We start from the raw sequence: 20,520 nt of genomic DNA on the forward strand, positions 1-20,520 counted from the left end.
GTCCCTCCCCCGCTCTCCCTCCATCACTCCCCCACTCTCCCTCCATCACTCCCCCACGCTCCCTCCGTCCCTCCCCCGCTTTCCCTCCGTCCCTCCCCCGCTCTCCCTCCGTCCCTCCCCCACTCTCCCTCCGTCCCTCCGCCGATCTCCCTCCGTCCCTCCGCCGATCTCCCTCCACCCTCCCCCGCTCTCCCTCCACACCCTCCTCCGCTCTCCTTCCGTCTCTCCCCCGCTCTCTCTCCGTCCCTCCCCGCTCTCCCTCCGTCCCTCCCCCACTCTCCCTCCATCCCTCCCCTGCTCTCCCTCCGTCCCTCCTCCACTCTCCCTCCGTCCCTCCCCTGCTCTCCCTCCACACCCTCCCCCGCTCTCCCTCCGTCCCTCCCCTGCTCTCCCTCCACTCCCTCCCCCGCTCTCCCTCCCCTGCTCTCCCTCCACACCCTCCCCCGCTCTCCCTCCGTCCCTCCCCCGCTCTCCCTCCATCCCTCACCGCTCTCCCACCGTCCCTCCCCCGCTCTTCCTCCGTCCCTCCCCTGCTCTCCTTCCGTCCCTCCTCCACTCTCCCTCTGTCCCTCCCTGCTCTCCCTCCACACCCTCCCCCGCTCTCCCTCCGTCCCTCCCCTGCTCTCCCTCCACTCCCTCCCCCGCTCTCCCTCCACACCCTCCCCCTCCACACCCTCCCCGCTCTCCCTCCGTCCCTCACCGCTCTCCCACCGTCCCTCCCCCGCTCTTCCTCCGTCCCTCCCTGCTCTCCCTCCACACCCTCCCCCGCTCTCCCTCCGTCCCTCCCCTGCTCTCCCTCCACTCCCTCCCCCGCTCTCCCTCCGTCCCTCCTCGCTCTCCCTCCGTCCCTCCCCCGCTCTTCCTCCGTCCCTCCCCTGCTCTTCCTCCGTCCCTCCCACGCTCTCCCTCCGCACCCTCCCCCGCTCTCCCTCCGTCCCTCCCCTGCTCTCCCTCCACTCCCTCCACCGCTCTCCCTCCGTCCCTCCCCCGCTTTCCCTCCGTCCATCCCCCGCTCTCCCTCCACACTCTCCCCCGCTCTCCATGCAGATTGTGATTGGATGCTGCTTGCCTGTTGCCATGATGTGCCCTGTTGGAGCTGCTCGTTATTGGCTGGGTTTTCTTTCTCCCCTGGCCATTCAATGTTGCTGCTGTTTCCTTGGTGCTGAAGGCGTTTCCACCTGTGTTACTCAGCATTTTAGCAAAGAACCAATAAGCAGTGGCTGATCTGGGAGTATTGGATAAGAAGTGTAGAGGGAGCTATACTCTGTATCCAACTGATCTGGGAGTGCTTCATGCTTACACAGGGCACCTGAAATGAAAAGGGTTTCCATTCCACCAGCACTCACCTCCCTTGTCTTTATAAGCACAAAATTCACAAAGGAAAGTGTAGTGTATGTACCTTTAAGAGGAACTATGTTTTTGAAGCCCCTGTATACTGTAGTACCAGTAGTGACCACTCGGGTATATAAGCCTGTGTAGCGTCTTGTGTAGTTTAGTTCACCTCCAGACTTTGTTCAGTAAACACTTGTTAAATCAACTCCTGCATTCCGTGTCTCCATTAACACACGGATCTAACAGAAAGGATGAAAAGGACGACTCCAAAATGAGACCAATGGATAAAGAATCACAGCTTCATGCCCACGATCTCTCATTCTGGGACTGGTCCCACTGGATGCAGGTAGCATGTATCTGCACCTTGATATACTGACATTCCCACTCAGACTCAGTCGGTGCAGACATTCCCAGTGAGGAGCTCATCATGGGTAAAGTCGACAATGGTGCACTCTTCAGATTAGAGCAGGCCGTTCCCACTCCCCCGAGAAAGGACAACATGCCGTGTCTACAGTAATAGAACGTTTATTCAAAGGTAAAAATCATTTCAATACAACAGAATGGCACACTGTAAACAAAAGCAAACAGATTGAGAATGACATGTGTTTTAGATGACAGGACGCAAAGATTGTAATGGGTGGAAAGACCCGAACCAAACACTGTGCCTTCCTCACAAACCATCACAGGAGGGGATGCTGCCTGATTAAAGGTACACAGCTGAGTGGGTGGACCACTGCAGTGGGACATGGCACCAAGCAATGTGAAACAGTAGGCAACCAGAAAGTATCGCCTGTTACACACCTGCAGCAGAAGTTAGGATTTGGCAACTAAACCTACCTAATAATCTCATTTCTACACTTAATGTTCATTGTACTGAGGAAAAGATTTCAGTAACAGCCCCGAGAGGTCATCAAGTGCCCCCTCTCCAGGCGCTATGTTGTCTTGCTGGAAGGGGAGTTAAAATAGCACACAGCAGTCCATCCGTGTAGCACGTGTACTTCACTGTGGGATGTATGCTGAGGACCTTGTAACAACCCAATGGTGAGCTTCTATTCCAGTTCCTTGATTCAACACATTTTCTCTGTGTCACTTTTATATCCCATCAAACCAGGGTTTAGTGAGGAAACATCAGAGATTGGCTTCATGCCAGAGGCAAAGCTCTGTGGCTGGAATATTATGCACAGTGAGCTCCCGATCCCATTCACATCACCACTCAACTAGATCGCCTACATCCTTAAGGGAGAGAGAGACCGACAGTCATTGCTGGGACACTCTCACACACTTTTCGAAGACTTGATAGGACAGTGGAGACTGTGAAAGGAAATGAGGGGAAGCAGGGGCCTGCCCACCCACCCATTCTGTCATATACGATATCCAGGGTGGGACTAGAAAACAGGAAGGGGAGAAATTAACCTGAAAAGGAGGGAGTGTAACCTGAAGGCCAGCTTGTGTATAAGGCCCTCACAGTGTTGGCACTTAATTTATACAGTGAGAGTGGGATTAGGGGCTGCAGGTCCAATCTGTAAAAGAAAGATAGACTTGCATTTTTGTTGCACCTTATCACATCCCAAAATGCTTCACATACAATACATCAGAGAAATCTGCGTATCTGGATGTTCAAAGCCACAAATAAGGAATGGAGACAGAACCAGAGGGAGTCTGGGCTGGAAGTGGAAGCAGAATCACAGAGGTGGCTGTTAATTGCTCTCAGCCCCTGTGGAAGAGCTGGTGTGGAGGTAAGGCACATTGAGAAACAAAGAGGAAACAATTAACAAAATGTCCTGTTAGAAGTTGAATATGAAATATAAGAATATAAAATCCCTGCATTTCACTCTTTTACCTATTGATGAAGAATAAAATAGTTGCTTATAATGAAGACTTGATAATAGAGTGGAGGCTGCTTACCAACTGACCGGGATTGTTAAAGGATATGACATCCCTTGGTGGTCTGTAAGTGGGATGAATAACAAACTAGAGTGTAACTAGAGGTAGCAGCACTCAGCAGGCTTAAAATGACCCCCAAGCAGTAGCACTGTCCAGTTGAGATGACCCCTGGCAGTAGAATTGCCCGGGCTGAGATGACCCTGATAATTTCAAGCTGCACTGGACATTGATGACATCTCAACAGCTCGATGTGTTACTGCTTGGTGAACAATACAAACAGGGCAATAAGCAGACGCCACAGGAACAAATTAAATGATAGCAACATTGACGGAGTTGACGAAAATTTTGGAGACTTTGGAAAAGAATGTGCTTTAAGCAGGAGTTCTCTGGACTTATTTCTCCCCTCTCACTTATCTGGAGTGATGCCCTTTAGGTAATAGATCCAAGATATCACCGTTCCGGTTCCTGCAGACCGTGGGCATGAGGCAACCAACTTGCCAGTGACAGGGGATTTGGTGGTAGTTGCAGTTGTGTCAAAACTGACGACCACAACGTGGGTTTTCTTAGGACGGAGGGTCTCAGTTGGCTTGCAAACAAACAATGGATTGTCCACTTGGAATGAGAAAGTAGTCACCTGCGGGAAGATGTTTTTAAATGGAATGGAAGTGGTGGTTCCGGCTCGAATCTGGAAGGGACCCTGAGGCTTGGCAGGTAGGCACATTCCAAAGAGGGGGATGTTGTACTCGCCTCCAATGGAAGAGAAGACATTGAGAGTCGTTCTGGACTCACCCAGCCGGAGAGGCTCGTAGACCACCTCCACACTGACCTCTGAACCACCCGGTGAGGCTGGTGGCACGGTGATGCTCTTGTCCACTTGGAATTCGGAACTGTCAACCTAAGGAAGGAACACCTGAATCAGCTTCATACACCAAGATAGCGGAGACCTTGGCTAATTTACAAGAAATCTGATCAAAGAAGCTCAGATGTCATCAGAAATTGCAATTGCAAACTTTAATAAAAAATTAGAAAGAAACTTTTTTGGTCAATTTTGAAATCAACAAAGGTGCTGAAGAATGGAAAACTACTCTACTTCTGCACCCATTTCAGCATCACCTCCTTGCAGAAATGACATGGTCTACATGCAGAGCACAGCTCCTCTACTCTGCCCAACTTCTCCAAGAACATTCCCCCTGCACCAGTCTCCTTTGTGGTCTCCGAGTGAGATTCATGCTCCAGTGCCAATTTGTGAAAATCTTTGTGTTTTTTTTCTGCCCAAACTCAATTCACATAAACTCAATTCACATAAAACCCTAACAGCTGGTTAGAGGTTGTCATCCCATTAATCTGGAGTGGATCCAAACTCAGGCTGCTTAGGCGGATGACCAGTGTGCTGACATTCTACAGAATCCAGTCCCTAGTTTGAGCGATTTATTGAGCAAGACTCATATGTAATATCAAACCCCCAACAGGGAGGTTTTCTCCCTTATGGGGAGAGCCCCACAAATTGCAAGGGAAGTTTAGCCAAACTAAACTGATCGAGGGATGAACAAAACCAAAGGTAACTTCAATTAGGACAGTGAAATCAGGTGCAAGGATGGTACCTGTAGCAAGCAATGGCCGTTGGTCACCAAGGGCTTTTAATGATCCAGTAGATATTGCAAACTGCTACTCCAAGATCAGCCTGGGGTGGGCAAGGGAGAGTTGGGGTAGGCAGGGGAGAGTGAGGTGGGCAGGGGAGAGTGGGGGTGGGCAGGGGAGAGTGAGGTGGGCAGGGGAGAGTGGGGGTGGGCAGGGGCGAGTGAGGTGGGCAGGGGAGAGTGAGGTGGGCAGGGGAGAGTGGGGGTAGGCAGGGGAGAGTGGGGGTAGGCAGGGGAGAGTGGGGGTAGCCAGGGGAGAGTGGGGGTAGGCAGGGGAGAGTGGGGATAGGCAGGGGAGAGTGTGGATAGGCAGGGGAGAGTGTGGATAGGCAGGGGAGAGTGGGGATAGGCAGGGGAGAGTTGGGGTGGGCAGGGCAGTGAGGTAGGCAGGGGAGAGTGAGGTGGGCAAGGGAGAGTGAGATGGGCAGGGGAGAGTTGGGGTGGGCAGGGGAGAGTGAGATGGGCAGGTGAGAGCGAGGGTGGGCAGGGGAGAGTGAGGGTAGGCAGGGGAGAGTGAGGTGGGCAGGGGAGAGTGAGGTGGGCAGGGGAGAGTGAGGTGGGCAGGGGAGAGTGAGGTGGGCAGGGGAGAGTGAGGTGGGCAGGGGAGAGTGAGGTGGGCAGGGGAGAGTGAGATGGGCAGGGGAGAGTGGGGGTAGGCAGGGGAGAGTGGGGGTAGGCAGGGGAGAGTGGGGGTAGGCAGGGGAGAGTGGGGGTAGGCAGGGGAGAGTGGGGATAGGCAGGGGAGAGTGTGGATAGGCAGGGGAGAGTGTGGATAGGCAGGGGAGAGTGGGGATAGGCAGGGGAGAGTTGGGGTGGGCAGGGCAGTGAGGTAGGCAGGGGAGAGTGAGGTGGGCAAGGGAGAGTGAGATGGGCAGGGGAGAGTTGGGGTGGGCTGGGGAGAGTGGGGTGGGCAGGGGAGAGTGAGGTGGGCAGGGGAGAGTGAACTGGGCCGGGGAGAGTTGGGGTGGACAGGGGAGAGTGAGATGGGCAGGGGAGACTTGGGTAGGCAGGGGAGAGTTGGGTAGGCAGGGGAGAGTGAGATGGGCAGGGGAGAGTGAGATGGGCAGGGGAGAGTTGGGTGGGCAGGGGAGAGTGAGATGGGCAGGGGAGAGTTGGGTGGGCAGGGGAGAGCGGGGGTGGGCAGGGGAGAGTTGGGTAGGCAGGGGAGAGTGAGGTGGGCAGGGGAGAGTGAGATGGGCAGGGGAGAGTTGGGTCGGCAGGGGAGAGTTGGGTCGGCAGGGGAGAGTGAGATGGGCAGGGGAGAGTTGGGTCGGCAGGGGAGAGTTGGGGTGGGCAGGGGAGAGTGAGGTGGGCAGGGGAGAGTGAACTGGGCCGGGGAGGGTTGGGGTGGACAGGGGAGAGTGGAATGGGCAGGGGAGACTTGGGTAGGCAGGGGAGAGTTGGGTAGGCAGGGGAGAGTGAGATGGGCAGGGGAGAGTGAGATGGGCAAGGGAGAGTTGGGGTGGGCAGGGGAGAGTGAGATGGGCAGGGGAGAGTGAACTGGGCCGGGGAGGGTTGGGGTGGACAGGGGAGAGTGAAATGGGCAGGGGAGAGTGAGATGGGCAGGGGAGAGTTGGGGTGGGCAGGGGAGAGTGAGATGGGCAGGGGAGAGCGAGGGTAGGCAGGGGAGAGTGAGGGTAGGCAGGGGAGAGTGAGGTGGGCAGGGGAGAGTGAGGTGGGCAGGGGAGAGTGAGGTGGGCAGGGGAGAGTGAGGTGGGCAGGGGAGAATGAGGTGGGCAGGGGAGAGTGAGATGGGCAGGGGAGAGTGAGATGGGCAGGGGAGAGTGAGATGGGCAGGGGAGAGTTGGGGTGGGCAGGGGAGAGTGAGATGGGCAGGGGAGAGCGAGGGTAGGCAGGTGAGAGTGAGGTGGGCAGGGGAGAGTGAGATGGGCAGGGGAGAGCGAGGGTGGGCAGGGGAGAGTGAGGTGGGCAGGGGAGAGTGAGATGGGCAGGGGAGAGCGAGGGTAGGCAGGGGAGAGTGAGATGGGCAGGGGAGAGCGAGGGTAGGCAGGGGAGAGTGAGGTGGGCAGGGGAGAGTGAGGTGGGCAGGGGAGAGTGAGGTGGGCAGGGAAGAGTGAGGTGGGCAGGGGAGAGTTGGGGTGGGCAGGGGAGAGTTGGGGTGGGCAGGGGAGAGTGAGGTGGGCAGGGGAGAGTGAGATGGGCGGGGAGAGTGGGGGGGTGGGCAGGGAAGAGCGGGGGTGGGCAGGGGAGAGCGAGCATGGGCAGGGGAGAGCGAGGGTGGGCAGGGGAGAGCGGGGTGGAGAGTGAGGGTCCGTCTATACTGATATAAGGAGCTGTGCCACTAGGTGTAATGCTGGAATCTAAAGGATTTGTTTTCCAGATGTACTGGTCCCAGGTGGAGTCTCGCCTGCTGAGGCATCTAGCGGGGAATCATGGGTGAGCTCCTCACGATTTCCTAACCTGAGCATCTGGTGGGTCAGGCACTGCCCTGGGAGCGTGCATTTGGATAATCGTCCCTAATATTCTGATGTGCCCAATGGTTCCAGAAAGCGCTCAGTGAACCAGCAGGTGTAGTTATCCAGAATATATCAGGAGGAAGCACAAGTTAAAGTTAGGAGTAAAGCGGAAACTCAGGCAACACGTTTTCACCCAAGGGGTAATGGAGTTGTGGGACAGGTTAGCAGGGAAGGGCACTCATGCACTATGAATGGATTCAAGTAACAACTGGATGCACCTCCGGAGACAGAAGGGATTGGAAATCTGGAACTCATTCCCTGAAAAAGCTATTGAGGTTAGATCAATTGAAAGTTTCAAAACTGAAACTGATAGTTCCATATCCCTTAATACCCTTGCCTAACAAAAATCTGAGACGTGTAAATGGGGCTAAGACACAGACCAGCCATGATCTAATTGAATGAAAGAAAGACTTGCATTTATATAGCGCGTTTCACGACCACTGGACGTCACAAAGCGCTTTACAGCCAATGAAATACTTTTTGAAGTGTAGTCGCTGAAATATTGTGGGAAATGCAGCAGCCAAGTTGTGCACAGCAAGATCCCACAAACAGAAATTAGATAAATGACCAGATATTCTGTTTTAGTGATGTTGGTTGAGGGATAAATATTGAGGAGAACTCCTCTGTTCTTCTTAGAAATAGTGCCATGGGACCTTTTATGTCTACCTGTGAGGGGAGACAGGGCTTCGGTTTAATGTCTTATCTGAAAGACGGCATCTCCAACAGTGCAGCACTCCCTCAGTACAGCACTGAAGTGTCAGCCTGGATTATGTGCTCAAGTCTCTGGAGTGGACCCACAACCTTCTGACTCAGAGGCCAGAGTGCTACCACTCAGCCACTGCTGAAACAGTAGTACAGCTACCGGCCCAGCCCTTAATCTCTAACTTTTCAGCAAGCACCCAGCCTCACGTAGAATCTACCTTGCAAAGGTACTCAAGTTTCTGGCGGGAGTGGTTGATGAACTTGGCACTGAGGACCTGGCTGCCACCAAAGGTGGTCCGGAAGTAGAGTGGCTTCTCGAGCCCCGCTGGCTTGGCTTTCAGGATGAGGTCATACTGGAAGACACCCAGCTCATTGTGGTTCAACATGAGGCGGCCGCTGGTTTCGCCCACTTTCAGAGGCTGATATTCAAAAATCAGTACACCCTACGGAGGGAAAGAAAAACAGTGAGATTTGACAAGAAGCGACCAGGAAAACCGACCAACAGCACATCGATTGTTTGAGAGGTTGGATCAGATTCAGAACCAGCTAGAATCTTTGTGCACTCTCTCCCCCACCCCATTAATTTTTTTTTAGCAGCTCTGGAATGATTTGGTGTAGAAACTTGCTTGGAGACATGATCCACTGCATCATTATCCCTTTCCACCATGTCCTCACCTACACCCAACTCCAATTCCTCGTGGTCAGAGCAAGCCTCCCATATATGAGAGGGCTCATGCAAACATAGAAACATAAAAGATAGGAGCAGGAGTAGGCCATTCGGCCCCTCGAGCCTGCTCCACCATTCAATGAGATCATGGCTAAACATCCAATTTCAGTACCCTGTCCCTGCCTCCTCTCCATATCCCTTGATCCCTTTAGCCTTAAGAAATATATCCAACTCCTTCTTGAATATATTTAATGAATTGGCCTCCACTGCCTTCTGTGGTAGAGAATTCCACAGGTTCACCACTCTCTGGGTGAAGAAATTCCTCCTCATCTCTGTCCTAAATGGCTTGCTCCTTATCCTTAGACTGTGACCCCTGGTTCTGGACTCCCCGGCCATCGGGAACATCCTTCCTACATCCAGTCTGTCCAGTCCTGTTAGAATTTTATAAGTTTCAATGAGATCCCCTCCCATTCTTCTAAACTCCAGCGAGTATAAGCACAATCGACCCAATCTCATACGTCATTCCTGCCATCCCAGGTATCAGTCTGGTGAATCTTCGCTGCACTCCCTCCATGGCAAGAACATCCTTCCTCAGATAATGCGGCCAAAACTACACACAATACTCAAGGTGTGGTCTCACCAAGGCCCTGTACAACTGCAGCAAGACATCCTTGTTCTTGTACTCAAACCCTCTCACTATGAAGGCCAACATACCATTTGCCTTCTGAACCGCCTGCTGCACCTACATGCTTATCTTCAGCGACTGGTGCACAAGGACACCCAGGTCTCGTTGCACTTCCCCCTCTCCCAATCTATTGCCGTTCAGATAATAATCTGCCTTCCTGTTTTTGCCACCAAAGTGGATAACCTCACATTTATCCACATTATACTGCATCTGCCACGCTTCTGCCCAATCACCCAACCTGTCCAAATCATCCTGGAGTTTCGCGGCATCCTCCTCAAAGCACACACGCCCACCCAGCTTTGTGTCATCTGCAAACTTGGAGATATTACATCTAGTTCCCTCGTCTAGATCATTTATATATATTGTGAATGGCTGGGGTCCTAGGACCGATCCCTGCGGTACCCAACTAGTCACTGCCTGCCACTCGAAAAAAGAGCCGTTTATTCCAACTCTTTGCTTCCTGTCTGCCAACCAGTTCTTTATCCAAGTCAGTACCTTGCCCCCAATCCCATGTGCCTTAACTTTACACGCTAATCTCTTATGCGGGACCTTATCGAAAGCCTTCTGAATGTCCAAATACACCACATCCACTGGTTCTCCCTTATCTATTCTACCAGTTACATCCTCAAAAAATTCCAGTAGATTAGTCAAGCACGATTTACCTTTTGTAAATCCATGTTGACTTTGTCCGATCCTGTCACTGTTTTCCAAGTGCTCTGCTATTATATCTTTTATAATGGACTCTAGCATTTTCCCCACTACCGATGTCAGGCTTACCGGTCTATAATTCCCCGTTTTCTCTCTACCACCTTTTTTGAATAGTGGGGTAACGTTAGCTACCCTCCAATCCATGGGAACTGTTCCAGAGTCTATAGAATTTTGGAAGATGACCAGCAATACATCTACTATTTCTAGGGCCACTTCCTTAAGTACCCAAGGATGTAGATTATCAGGCCCTGGGGATTTATCCGCCTTCAATCCCGTCAATTTCCCCAACACCATTTCCCTACAAATACTGATTTCTTTCAGTTCCTCCCTCTAATTAGACCCTATGTTCCCCGACATCTCTGGGTGGTTATTTGTGTCCTCCTTTGTAAAGACAGAACCAAAGTATGTATTTAATTGGTCAGCCATTTCTTTACTCCCCATTATAAATTCCCCTGATTCTGACTGCAAGGCACCTACGCTTGACTTCACCAATCTTTTTCTCTTCACATATCTATAAAAGCTTTTACAGTCAGTTTTTATGTTCCCTGCAAGCTTACTCTTGTAGGAATGTCTAGTTCCTATCCAAAGACTGAGGTCCACTCAGGCGCTTAAAGAAAATGAAGTTTAATGGAAACTAACAGGTTTAAACAAGTAACTGCAGGAGAACATCGAGTGTAGGTCTATTCAGTTCGGAGACTCCACGAGGACTGCTGGCTGGTCCCGTGGTTGACGTCATGACGTCATCACATTCTTCCCGCCAGTGGGGGATCACGTGATGTACGGCGTGACATCATCGCGTTTACCCGCGCTGTTAAAGTAATCATGCTCTATACAAGTAAACAGTATACATAAAGATACAGACTCAGGCTGTAACTAACATGTTGTTAAAGGGAATTATATACAAACGGTCTGAGTCCTTTAGTGGCACTGCCACATGCGCCCCCCCAGAATTGTCTTTAACAGCAAAAGTGAGATGGCGAGGAGGCCTGACAAGCCTGTCCGAGCGACTTCTGTAACCCTGAAGTGGAAACTGATGGCCGGTGGTCGAGCTGTCGGGCGGTTGTGGTGGAGTTGGCACAGCGACTGTGGGCGGTTGGCCCCGTTTTGGCGGTTGAGCGATTTCGACTGCGCTGTCCAGCTCTAAGTGCGCCGGCTTCAGCCAGTCAACCGATATCTGGTCCGGTTTACCTCCGATATCGACCGAAAAGGATTTGTCTCCCGGCTCTATGACGCGGAAGGGACCAGTGTAAGGAGGCTTGAGCGGGTCCTGGTGAGCGTCGTTGCTGGGATGCGGACCATGGCTCTGTTGGAGACGGGAGGAAGTCCCCTAGTACTCGTAGTGGTTGGCCACATACGAGTTCCGCCGAGGAGGATTGTAAATCTTCTTTGGGCGCCGTACGAAGACCCAAAAGAACCCAGGGAAGTCTGTCCACCCATCCCATGCCTTGAAGACTGGCCCGCAGAGCGGCTTTGAGCGACCTGTGGAATCGCTCGCACAGGCCGTTCGCCTGTGGAAAATAGGCGGTGGTGCGATGCAGTTTGGTGCCGAGCCCCAGCGTTCCAGAGCTCAGAGGAAAACTGCGGTCCACAATCAGAAGAGATGTCTGCCGGTACGCCGAAACGAGCAACCCAAGAGGAGATGAAAGCTCTGGCCACATCTGCCGAAGTGGTGGAAACCAAAGGAACTGCCTCTGGCCATCTAGTGGTGCGGTCTACCATTGTGAGGATGTGTGTAAAACCTAGAGAAGGTGGAAGCGGCCCCACAAGGTCCACATTCACGTGGTCGAATCGACACTACGGAACAGCGAAGGTGGCCAATGGAGCTTTTACATGACGCTGCACCTTGGCCTTTTGGCAGACCACGCGCGTGTTGGCCCAGTCATGGACATCCAGGTGCATACCCCTCCAGACGAATTTTGACGACATCAGCCTTTGCGAGGCCCTCATGCCAGGGTGTGACAAACCGTGTATGGCGTCGAACACTTTTCGGCGCCAGGCGACTGGAACTATAGTGCGGGGAACTCCCATGGAGACGTCGCAAAGTAGCGTGGTGCCTGCGGCATGGAATTCGACGTCGGCCACTTGGAAGCTAGAGGGGCTGGTCCTGTATGCTTGGATCTCCGGGTCCGAGGCTTGATCTGCAGCCATGAGGGCATAGTCGATTCCGAGTTGGACTGCGGGAGAGACAATCCGCCACCAGGTTGTCTTTGCCGGACACATGCTGAATGTCCGTGGTGAATTCTGAAATGAACGTCAGGTGACGTTGCTGCTGAGCTGACCACGGTTCGGCAGTCTTGGCCATAGCGTACGTTAGTGGCTTGTGGTCCACGTAAGCTGTGAACGGACATCCCTCTAGTAAGAACCGGAAATGGCGGATGGCTAGAAAAAGGGCCAGCAACTCCCGGTCGAAAGTGCTGTACTTTCTTTCGTTTCGCCATAGTTGACGGCTGAAAAACGCAAGCGGTTGCCACGTCCCATTCACCCACTATTCCTGCACTGCGCTGATTGCGTAGTCCGACGCGTCGGTGGTAAGGGCGATGGTGGCACCTGGAAGCGGGTGCACCAGCATGGTTGCGTTGGCCAAGGCGCCTTTGGTGTCGACGAACGCCCGGTCCATCTCGGCCGTCCAGCTGATCGGATCCTTACCGGACTTGGCCTTGAGGGCCTTGTACAAGGGCTGCATAAGCAGAGCCGCCTTAGGGACGAACCGATCATCCCGAGGAACTCCTGCAGTGCCTTGACGGTCTGCGGGCGCGGGAAAGATGTAACCGCCTCGACCTTCGTCTGCAAGGGAATTGCGCCGTCTGACGTAATGCGGGGGCCCAAGAAATCAATCCGCTGCAGGCCGAACTGGCACTTGGCCGGGTTGATAATCAAACCGTGTTGACTGAGGCGTGTGAAGAGGGTACGCAAATGGCAGAAGTGCTCCTCTTTGCTAGGGCTGGCGATGAGGATGTCGTCGAGGTAGACGAAGAGGAATTTTAGGTCCCGAAGCATGGAGTCCATTAAGCGCTGGATAGCCTGTGCAGCATTCTTTAAGCCAAACGGCATCCGTAGAAATTTGAACAGGCCGAATGGAGTGATGACTGCGGTTTTTGGGACGTCTTGCGGGTGCACGGGGACCTGGTGGTAACCGCGGACGAGGTCGACTTTCGAAAAAAAGGTATTTCCCGCCAAATGGGCCGAGAAATCTTGGATATGCGGGATCGGGTACCGATCAGGAGTAGTGGCGTCATTCAGGCGTCGGTAGTCGCCGCATGGCCACCATCTGCCGCCGGGTTTCGGAACAATGTGGAGAGGCGAAGACCAGGGACTATTCGACCGGCGAATAATCCCCAACCGCTCCATCGTGTCGAACTCCACTTTCGCAGCCGCGAGCTTGCTGGGTTCAAGTCGTCGGGCCCGTGCGTAAACCGAGGGGCCGGTGGTGGTGATGTGATGTTCCACACCATGTTTAGTAGCCGAGGAGGAGAAAGTGGGCCTGGTCAGATCCGGGAACTCTCCGAGGAGCTGAGTGAAGTCCTCTGGAGGTGGGACCGCACAGAAGACAGTGCGCGGCATGGCGTCACCGTGGTGGCATGGGATGGAGTGGAACGTGGCCGCATTGATCAACCGGCGGTGCCTGACATCGAACAGGAGGCCGTTGGCGCACAAAAAATCCGCCCCAAGGATGGCCTGCGTGACTTTGGCCGTGATGAATTCCCAGTGGAAACGCTGGCCGCCGAAACACACCTGGACCCGCTGCCTTCCGAAGGTCCGAACGGCCGCGCCATTAACCGCCGCGAGGGCGGGGCCGTGGCCCCCAGCTAGTATATCGAGATTTGACGTAGGTAGGATGTTACACTGCGCCCCGGTGTTGCAAAGGAAACGTCGACCAGAAAGGGAGTCAGTGATGAAGAGGAGCTTCCCTGAGTCTCCGATGGCCATCGCGGCCGCGAGGCGCTCGTTAGACCCAGTCCTCTTTCGCCAGGGTGTCTGTAGATGTTTTTTTTTTGTGCGAAAAACTGCAGGGAGGGCGGCAGCATCTTGCTTTCGCGCCAAAACGGTCGTGGTAAAAGCACAACCCCGCTGATTGAGGAGCTGGAGCAGCGTCTGTGGGGGAGGGGCGCCTCGTGGCCACACAGTGCTGTTGTGTCACTGCGAAGATCTTGTCCGCTTCGGCAGCAAGCTCCACGCAGTCTGTGACTTCGGGCCTGGCTAGGGCAGCCTGAACTTGCTTCGGGAGTAGGCTGAGGAATAGCTCCCTGAAGAGGAAGCATTCCGGCTCGGACCCGAGGAGCATGAGCATCTGGCTCATGAGCTCGGATGGCTTGGGGTCCCCGAGGCCAGGCATAGCGAGCAGCCGGTGAGCGCGCTCCGACTTCATGAGCCCGAAGACCTGCAGCAACCGCGCCTTTAAGGTGTCATACTTGTGATTAGTAGGCGGACTACCGAGTAAGCTGACGATCTGCGAAGCTGTGGCGCTGTCGAGGGCAGAGACCACGTAATAATAACGGGTCTGATCTGCAACGATGTCCCTGATGGCGAACTGGGCTTCAGCCTGGATGAACCACGTGGCTGGTTGTTGCTCCCAGAACTGCGGCAGCTTCAAGGTAACGGCGTTCGTTTCCATGTTGATTGTCTTCTGCGAAAACCGTTCGCAAAAGTCGGGGTCACCAATGTAGGAATGTCTAGTTCCTATCCAAAGACTGAGGTCCACTCAGGCGCTTAAACAAAATGAAGTTTAATGGAAACTAACAGGTTTAAACAAGTAACTGCAGGAGAACATCGAGTGTAGGTCTATTCAGTGCGGAGGCTCCACGAGGACTGCTGGCTGGTCCCGTGGTTGACGTCATGACGTCATCACGTTCTTCCCGCCAGTGGGGGATCACGTGATGTACGGCGTGACATCATCGTGTTTACCCACGCTGTTAAAGTGATCATGCTCTATACAAGTAAATAGTATACATAAAGATACAGACTCAGGCTGTAGCTAACATGTTGTTAAAGGGAATTATATACAAACGGTCTGAGTCCATTAGTGGCTCCGCCACACTCTCATGCTCTATTTTCCCCCTCTTAATTAATCCCTTTGTCCTCCTTTGCTAAATCCTAAACAGCTCCGAGTCCTCAGGTTAAATTAGATTAAAATCAGGAGAAAAACAGCCTCCATCATATTTCATAAGGTCCCGCATAAGAGGTTAGCGTGCAAAATTAAGGCATATGGGATTGGGTGCAAGGTATTGACTTGGATGGAGAACTGGTTGGTGGACAGAAAGCAAAGAGTTGGAATAAACGGGTCGTTTTCCGAGTGGCAGGCAGTGACTAGTGGGGTACCACAAGGATCGGTCCTAGGACCCCAGCTGTTCACAATATATATTAATGATCTGGACGAGGGAATTGGATGTAATATCTCCAAATTTGCAGACGACACAAAGCTGGGTGGTAGGGTATGTGTTGTGTATGTACCTTTAAGAAAATAACTGGTCTCAGACTGCAGTACCGGCAGTGACCACCCCTGTATAAAAGGCGCTAGTGAGCCTCTGTTGTTTTCAGTTTCACTATTGACTTCCACCAGGAAAGACTTGTTTTGTTCAACTCCTGCTGTCCGTGTCTCAATCATTCACGGACGTAATACTGGCGACGAGCAGATACGAACCTACCTACAGTCTGCACCACCTCCTGGGATCCATTCCTACAGTGAAGTGAGCAGAGGTCGAGGCCAGAAAGAAAAGAAAGTAAGAGGCAGTAGAAACGGGCGTCAACCGTGGCATCCGCCCTGTGTTGCGGAGTTGAAGATTGCTGGAGAAGCTGTCGGAAGCGGGGCCTGGTTCCTGTCGACAGTGCTTCAGCTAATCGGGCTGGTGGCAGGTAGTGCACTGATCCTTCCTGGGCTGCGGCGGTCGCGAACTCGAGCGGGTGGTTTGCAACGGGGCCGAGCAGCGTTGTCGGGAAGAAGAGAGAGAGAGGGTGGAGCACACAGGGCGCGGCCGGTGCTACGAAGCCGGGCTGCGTATAGACCCGAGAAGAGGGAGGCAAGAGTCCCACAGGGTTGTTCCACGACGGGAAAATAATAAAAAAAAGAAATATTAAACGCGCAAGAAACCGCGAGGAGCTGCAGGTTGCAACGGGAACCGCGGAAAGCAGGACTAACAACAGCGGGGAAGAAGGCAAAGCGCGGGAGGCGCCATCTTAATCAGCGGGGAAGAAGGCAAAGCGTGGGAGGCGCCATTTTGTTAAATCGGGGAAGAAGGCAAAGCGCGGGAGGCGCCATTTTAGATTTGCAAGGTGCCGAAGGCTGGCTGTATCACTGCTTTTGATAATACAATAGAGGACTGGACCACGTATGTGGAAAGAGTCAAGGTATATTTCGAGGCAAACGAAATAGCGGAGGAGAAAAAGGCATCGATATTGCTAAACTTAATGGGCGCTAGAACGTACGGCCTATTGTGGGACCTGATTACTCCAGCCAAACCAAAGGCGAAGAGTTTTAACGAAATTGTTGCTGTCCTACAGGAACACCTAAACCCTGCACCGCTGTTGATAGCAGAAAGATTTAATTTCCACAGGAGAACTCAGCATAAAGATGAGAGCAATGCTGAGTACCTTACGGAACTACGCAAGCTATCAAAGCACTGCCAGTTCAGAGCAGGACTGGCAGATACCCTACGGGACAAATTTGTCTGTGGACTCCTGAGTGAAGGAACACAGAAGAAGTTACTCTCAGAGAAGGAGCTGACGCTAGATAAGGCTTTCAGCGTGGCAGTATCGTATGAAGCAGCAGCCAGGGCCCTGAGCTGCAGAAATTCAAAAAAATCCACAGGAATACGGCACCCACGAAATGACACGGGGATTTGCAAAATGTTATCGCTGCGGCAGAAGGGCTGCTGGTCCAAAGACAAAATATGCAGGCAATGCGGGAAGATGGGACACATTGCACGAGTTTGCAGGTCTGGGAAGAAGACCAGCGACAACAAAAAGGCTACTAAGGAACCGTACAAGAAAGTACAAAAGATGACGGACAGTAGTTCCGAAGACCAGATGAGCGATAGTGAATCCGGGAACAGGAGACTAAGCTGTCTCAAACTTCACAATGTAATCGCAAAAGAGGATCACCGAACCATTTGGGTCATCCTCACGATAGCAGGGTCCCAAGTTAAAATGGAATTGGATACAGGATCAGCGCTAACCGTCATGAATCGACGAGACTACGAGCGGCTATTTTCACACATACCCTTGAGAGAGACATCCATCGTCTTGACGACGTATACGGGGCAAAAAGTATACCCCAGAGGAAAAATAAGGGTGCCTTTCAAATACAACGGTAAGAAAATACGGAAATTGTATCTCTACATACTGCCAAATGGTGGACCACCGTTATTGGGATGGGAATGGATCAGGAAGATAAACTTAGATTGGCACTGTTGTGTATGTAATATGTATGCTACTTTAAACCTATGGACAGGACTGCACTACTTGTAGGGCGTAGGGATACGCAGTACCACTCCTGGCCATAGGGGTATAAATAGTACTGTGTGTACTGATCTCCCCTCAGTTCCCGCCTGTGGGCATGAAGAAAAGACCTACGTATAGTCCCTACCTCCAACCAGTAAAGGCCTGTTTTTATTGTTACTCATTAGTCTGTGTCTTAATTAACTAAATAATTCACAGACTTAACACTGGCGACGAGTCAGGTTCTTACCCTGCGGCAGTTATTCCACGGCGGTTGAAGAGAGGTTTCAAACCACCCCACCCCACTGGAAGCGACAGGCATTAGGACCCTGAAGCCTCCATCAGCGACTGAAAACTGGAGGACAGAAGACATCCTGCAGCTTCTTTTTCAACCTCGGTGGTGGGTAAGCCGAGCAGCGTCGGCTGCAAAGACAGGGCTGGGGAAGTCGGAGGAACAAGGGCGATCGCGATCGGAGATAAGGGCCATCGATCGCAATCCCTGATAAGGGCCGCACTCGGGCTGAAAGGCGCAGCGTCGGCAGACACCGAAGGCGCGAGAGCCGTGGTGAAAAGCGCGGGCCATCGATCGCGGCGGAGATAAGGGCCGCACTCGGGGCTGAAGGGAGACGGCGTCGGGGGACGGGTGAAGACCGCCAAGCGCGGGAAAACCGCCATTTTGTGGGCGGAGGACGACGGCAAGAGCGGGAAGCCGCCATCTTGGATAGCAGTAAAAAAAAAAATCTGAGAAATTGCAAATCTGATAAAGTACTACAATGCCTAAACACGGGAATATTAGCAACTTTGATAGTGACATCGAAGATTGGGCCATATATGTTGAACGAGTTAAAAATTATTGTAAGGCCAATAAAATTCGTGAGGCTGATAAAGCACTAACATTATTAAATTTAATGGGTGCGAAGACGTACGGGCAATTGAAACACCTGTTATCACCAGATGAACCGGCGGATAAGACGTTCGATGAGATTGTTACTGTCCTGAAAGATCATCTAAACCCCACGCCGCTGATGCTAGCGGAATGATTTAAATTTTACGACAGAAGGCAGCTACAGCATGAAAGCAATGCTGAATATTTGCTGGAATTGCGTAAATTAGCGAAATATTGCCAGTTTGGAACGGGACTGACAGATGCACTACGAGACAAATTTGTGTGTGGTTTATTTAAACAGGATACACAAAAGCGACTGCTCGAGGAGAATGAGCTGACGCTTGAGAAGGCGGTCACTATGGCAGCAGCACACAAAGTCGCAGCGAGAGGCACGGCAGTAATGCAGCTACGGTCACCGGAGCTCAGTGCACACAAATTGGGTGTGAGTTCTGGCAAATGTTATCGTTGTGGAAAGACAACGCATGATCAGAACCAGTGTTGGTTTAAAAACCAAGAATGTAGAACATGTGGTAGGCTTGGACATATAGCTAGAGTATGCAGGTCAGGGAAGAAGACCAGCAACAAGAAGTCACCGCAAGGGAAATACGCAAAGGTACACAAGGTGGCCGAACAGGAGTCCGATTCAGACGCTAGCAGTAGTGAACTGGCTAGCTTAAGGTTACTCAACGTTGGTAAGGGTGCAGACCTCCAGACAATTTGGGTTACTCTTCAGATAGAAGGAGTCCAAGTAAAAATGGAATTGGACACTGGATCGGCATTGTCGGTCATGAATAAGAAAGATTACAGAAGGTTATTCCAACATATTCCCCTACAGGATACGGAGATTATATTGACAACCTACACGGGGCAGAGAGTGTACCCCATCGGGACAATAAAGGTTGCAGTGGCCAACAAGGGCGAAGGAAGTCAAATAAGGGACTTATATGTGCTATCTGAAGGAGGTCCTCCACTACTAGGACGGGAGTGGATTAGGAAAATGAATATCGACTGGCATTTCCTACAAACAATAACGAGTGAGAACTCGGTGAACATAATCAACCCAGACTCTGGAACTGATGATGGTAAGACCAACCCGTGTGCAAAAGACAAAGTTTCAGCACAGAATTCCACTGAGATAGAGAATTCTGAGTCTGTCCAGTCTACTGACATGCACATTTCTGAGGGACACCGGGCTCGAACTCAACTCCATTTCAAACTGCAACAGCAATTAGAACAAATGATTCGCCGTTTTGAGCAAGAGATGAATGCGACGAAAGAGTTCTTTGATATAGAGTGGGAACATCTGGAAAGACAACAGAAGCAGCTGATGGAGCAAATGGAGCAGGAGCACACAAAACGTCTGATGTCAGAGGAGTTCACGGTCAGCCAACTCCTGCATATGCTGAAGGACAGGACTCTGAAATGGGAAAAACTTGAACACGAACTTCAATATTCAAACGAAAGGGGTTCGGAGCTCTCAAAGGTTATTGGAAGAGCTGAGGTGGCAACACAGACTGAGATGACTGCAACAGAGCAGCCCTTGGATGCCAAAAGTACGCTGACTCACGTCAACGTAGAACAACAGACCGCTGAAACAGCTGCTCCGGTAGAGGGATTGAATAGTCCGATCAATCAATCTCCAAAAGAAGTTGAAGTAGTAAAATCTCAAATGAGGTCATTAGTAAACGATTTGCTGAAAGCCCAGAAAAAGCTGGATGAAGAGGTACGCATGAAGAAGTCTCTTCAGGAAAGATGTCTGGACTTGGAACAAAAGCTGGCTAATGCCCAGCTGGGTATGGAGGAAATAGAAGACCCTCTCGCTGGCCTAGATCAGGACGACACCAAATATTACCATGACCTATTGAGTGACACTGAATATTATAGTGACCTGGTCTGCCCAGCTTGTGATGAAAACTCACAAAGTGCAGAAATCAGGATGAATCACTTAAAGTCAAAGGAACATAGGGAGATGGTGGCGCTACAGCTGGCAGCTGACAGGGGAGCCCAGAGAGTCTCTAAGAAGCAGAAAAGGAAAAGACGAAGCAGAAGATGATAACCATCTGAACCATTATCACCCCTACCAGATCACACACGTGGTCCCTCCGAACGGA

General features: G+C 52.1%; 1 protein-coding gene across 1 annotated transcript in view; it reads right to left on the bottom strand.

The window, feature by feature from the left end:
• Positions 1–1,841: 1,841 nt before the first annotated feature.
• Positions 1,842–20,520, bottom strand: part of LOC147124797 (axonemal central pair apparatus protein HYDIN-like) — a 38,411-nt gene continuing 19,732 nt past the window's right edge. The window contains exons 3-4 of the mRNA XM_085993350.1: positions 8,251–8,475; positions 1,842–4,111 (exon numbers count right to left, since the gene is read on the bottom strand). Of these exons, the coding sequence (XP_085849476.1) occupies positions 3,623–4,111; positions 8,251–8,475 (714 nt within the window). The 3' untranslated portion in view covers positions 1,842–3,622. The remainder of the gene's footprint in view (positions 4,112–8,250; positions 8,476–20,520) is intronic.

Source organism: Somniosus microcephalus, chromosome 1 (genome assembly GCF_052327205.1).
Source record: "Somniosus microcephalus isolate GS21.2 chromosome 1, FLI_Smic_1.0, whole genome shotgun sequence".
In the NCBI taxonomy this organism is placed as follows: domain Eukaryota; kingdom Metazoa; phylum Chordata; class Chondrichthyes; order Squaliformes; family Somniosidae; genus Somniosus; species Somniosus microcephalus.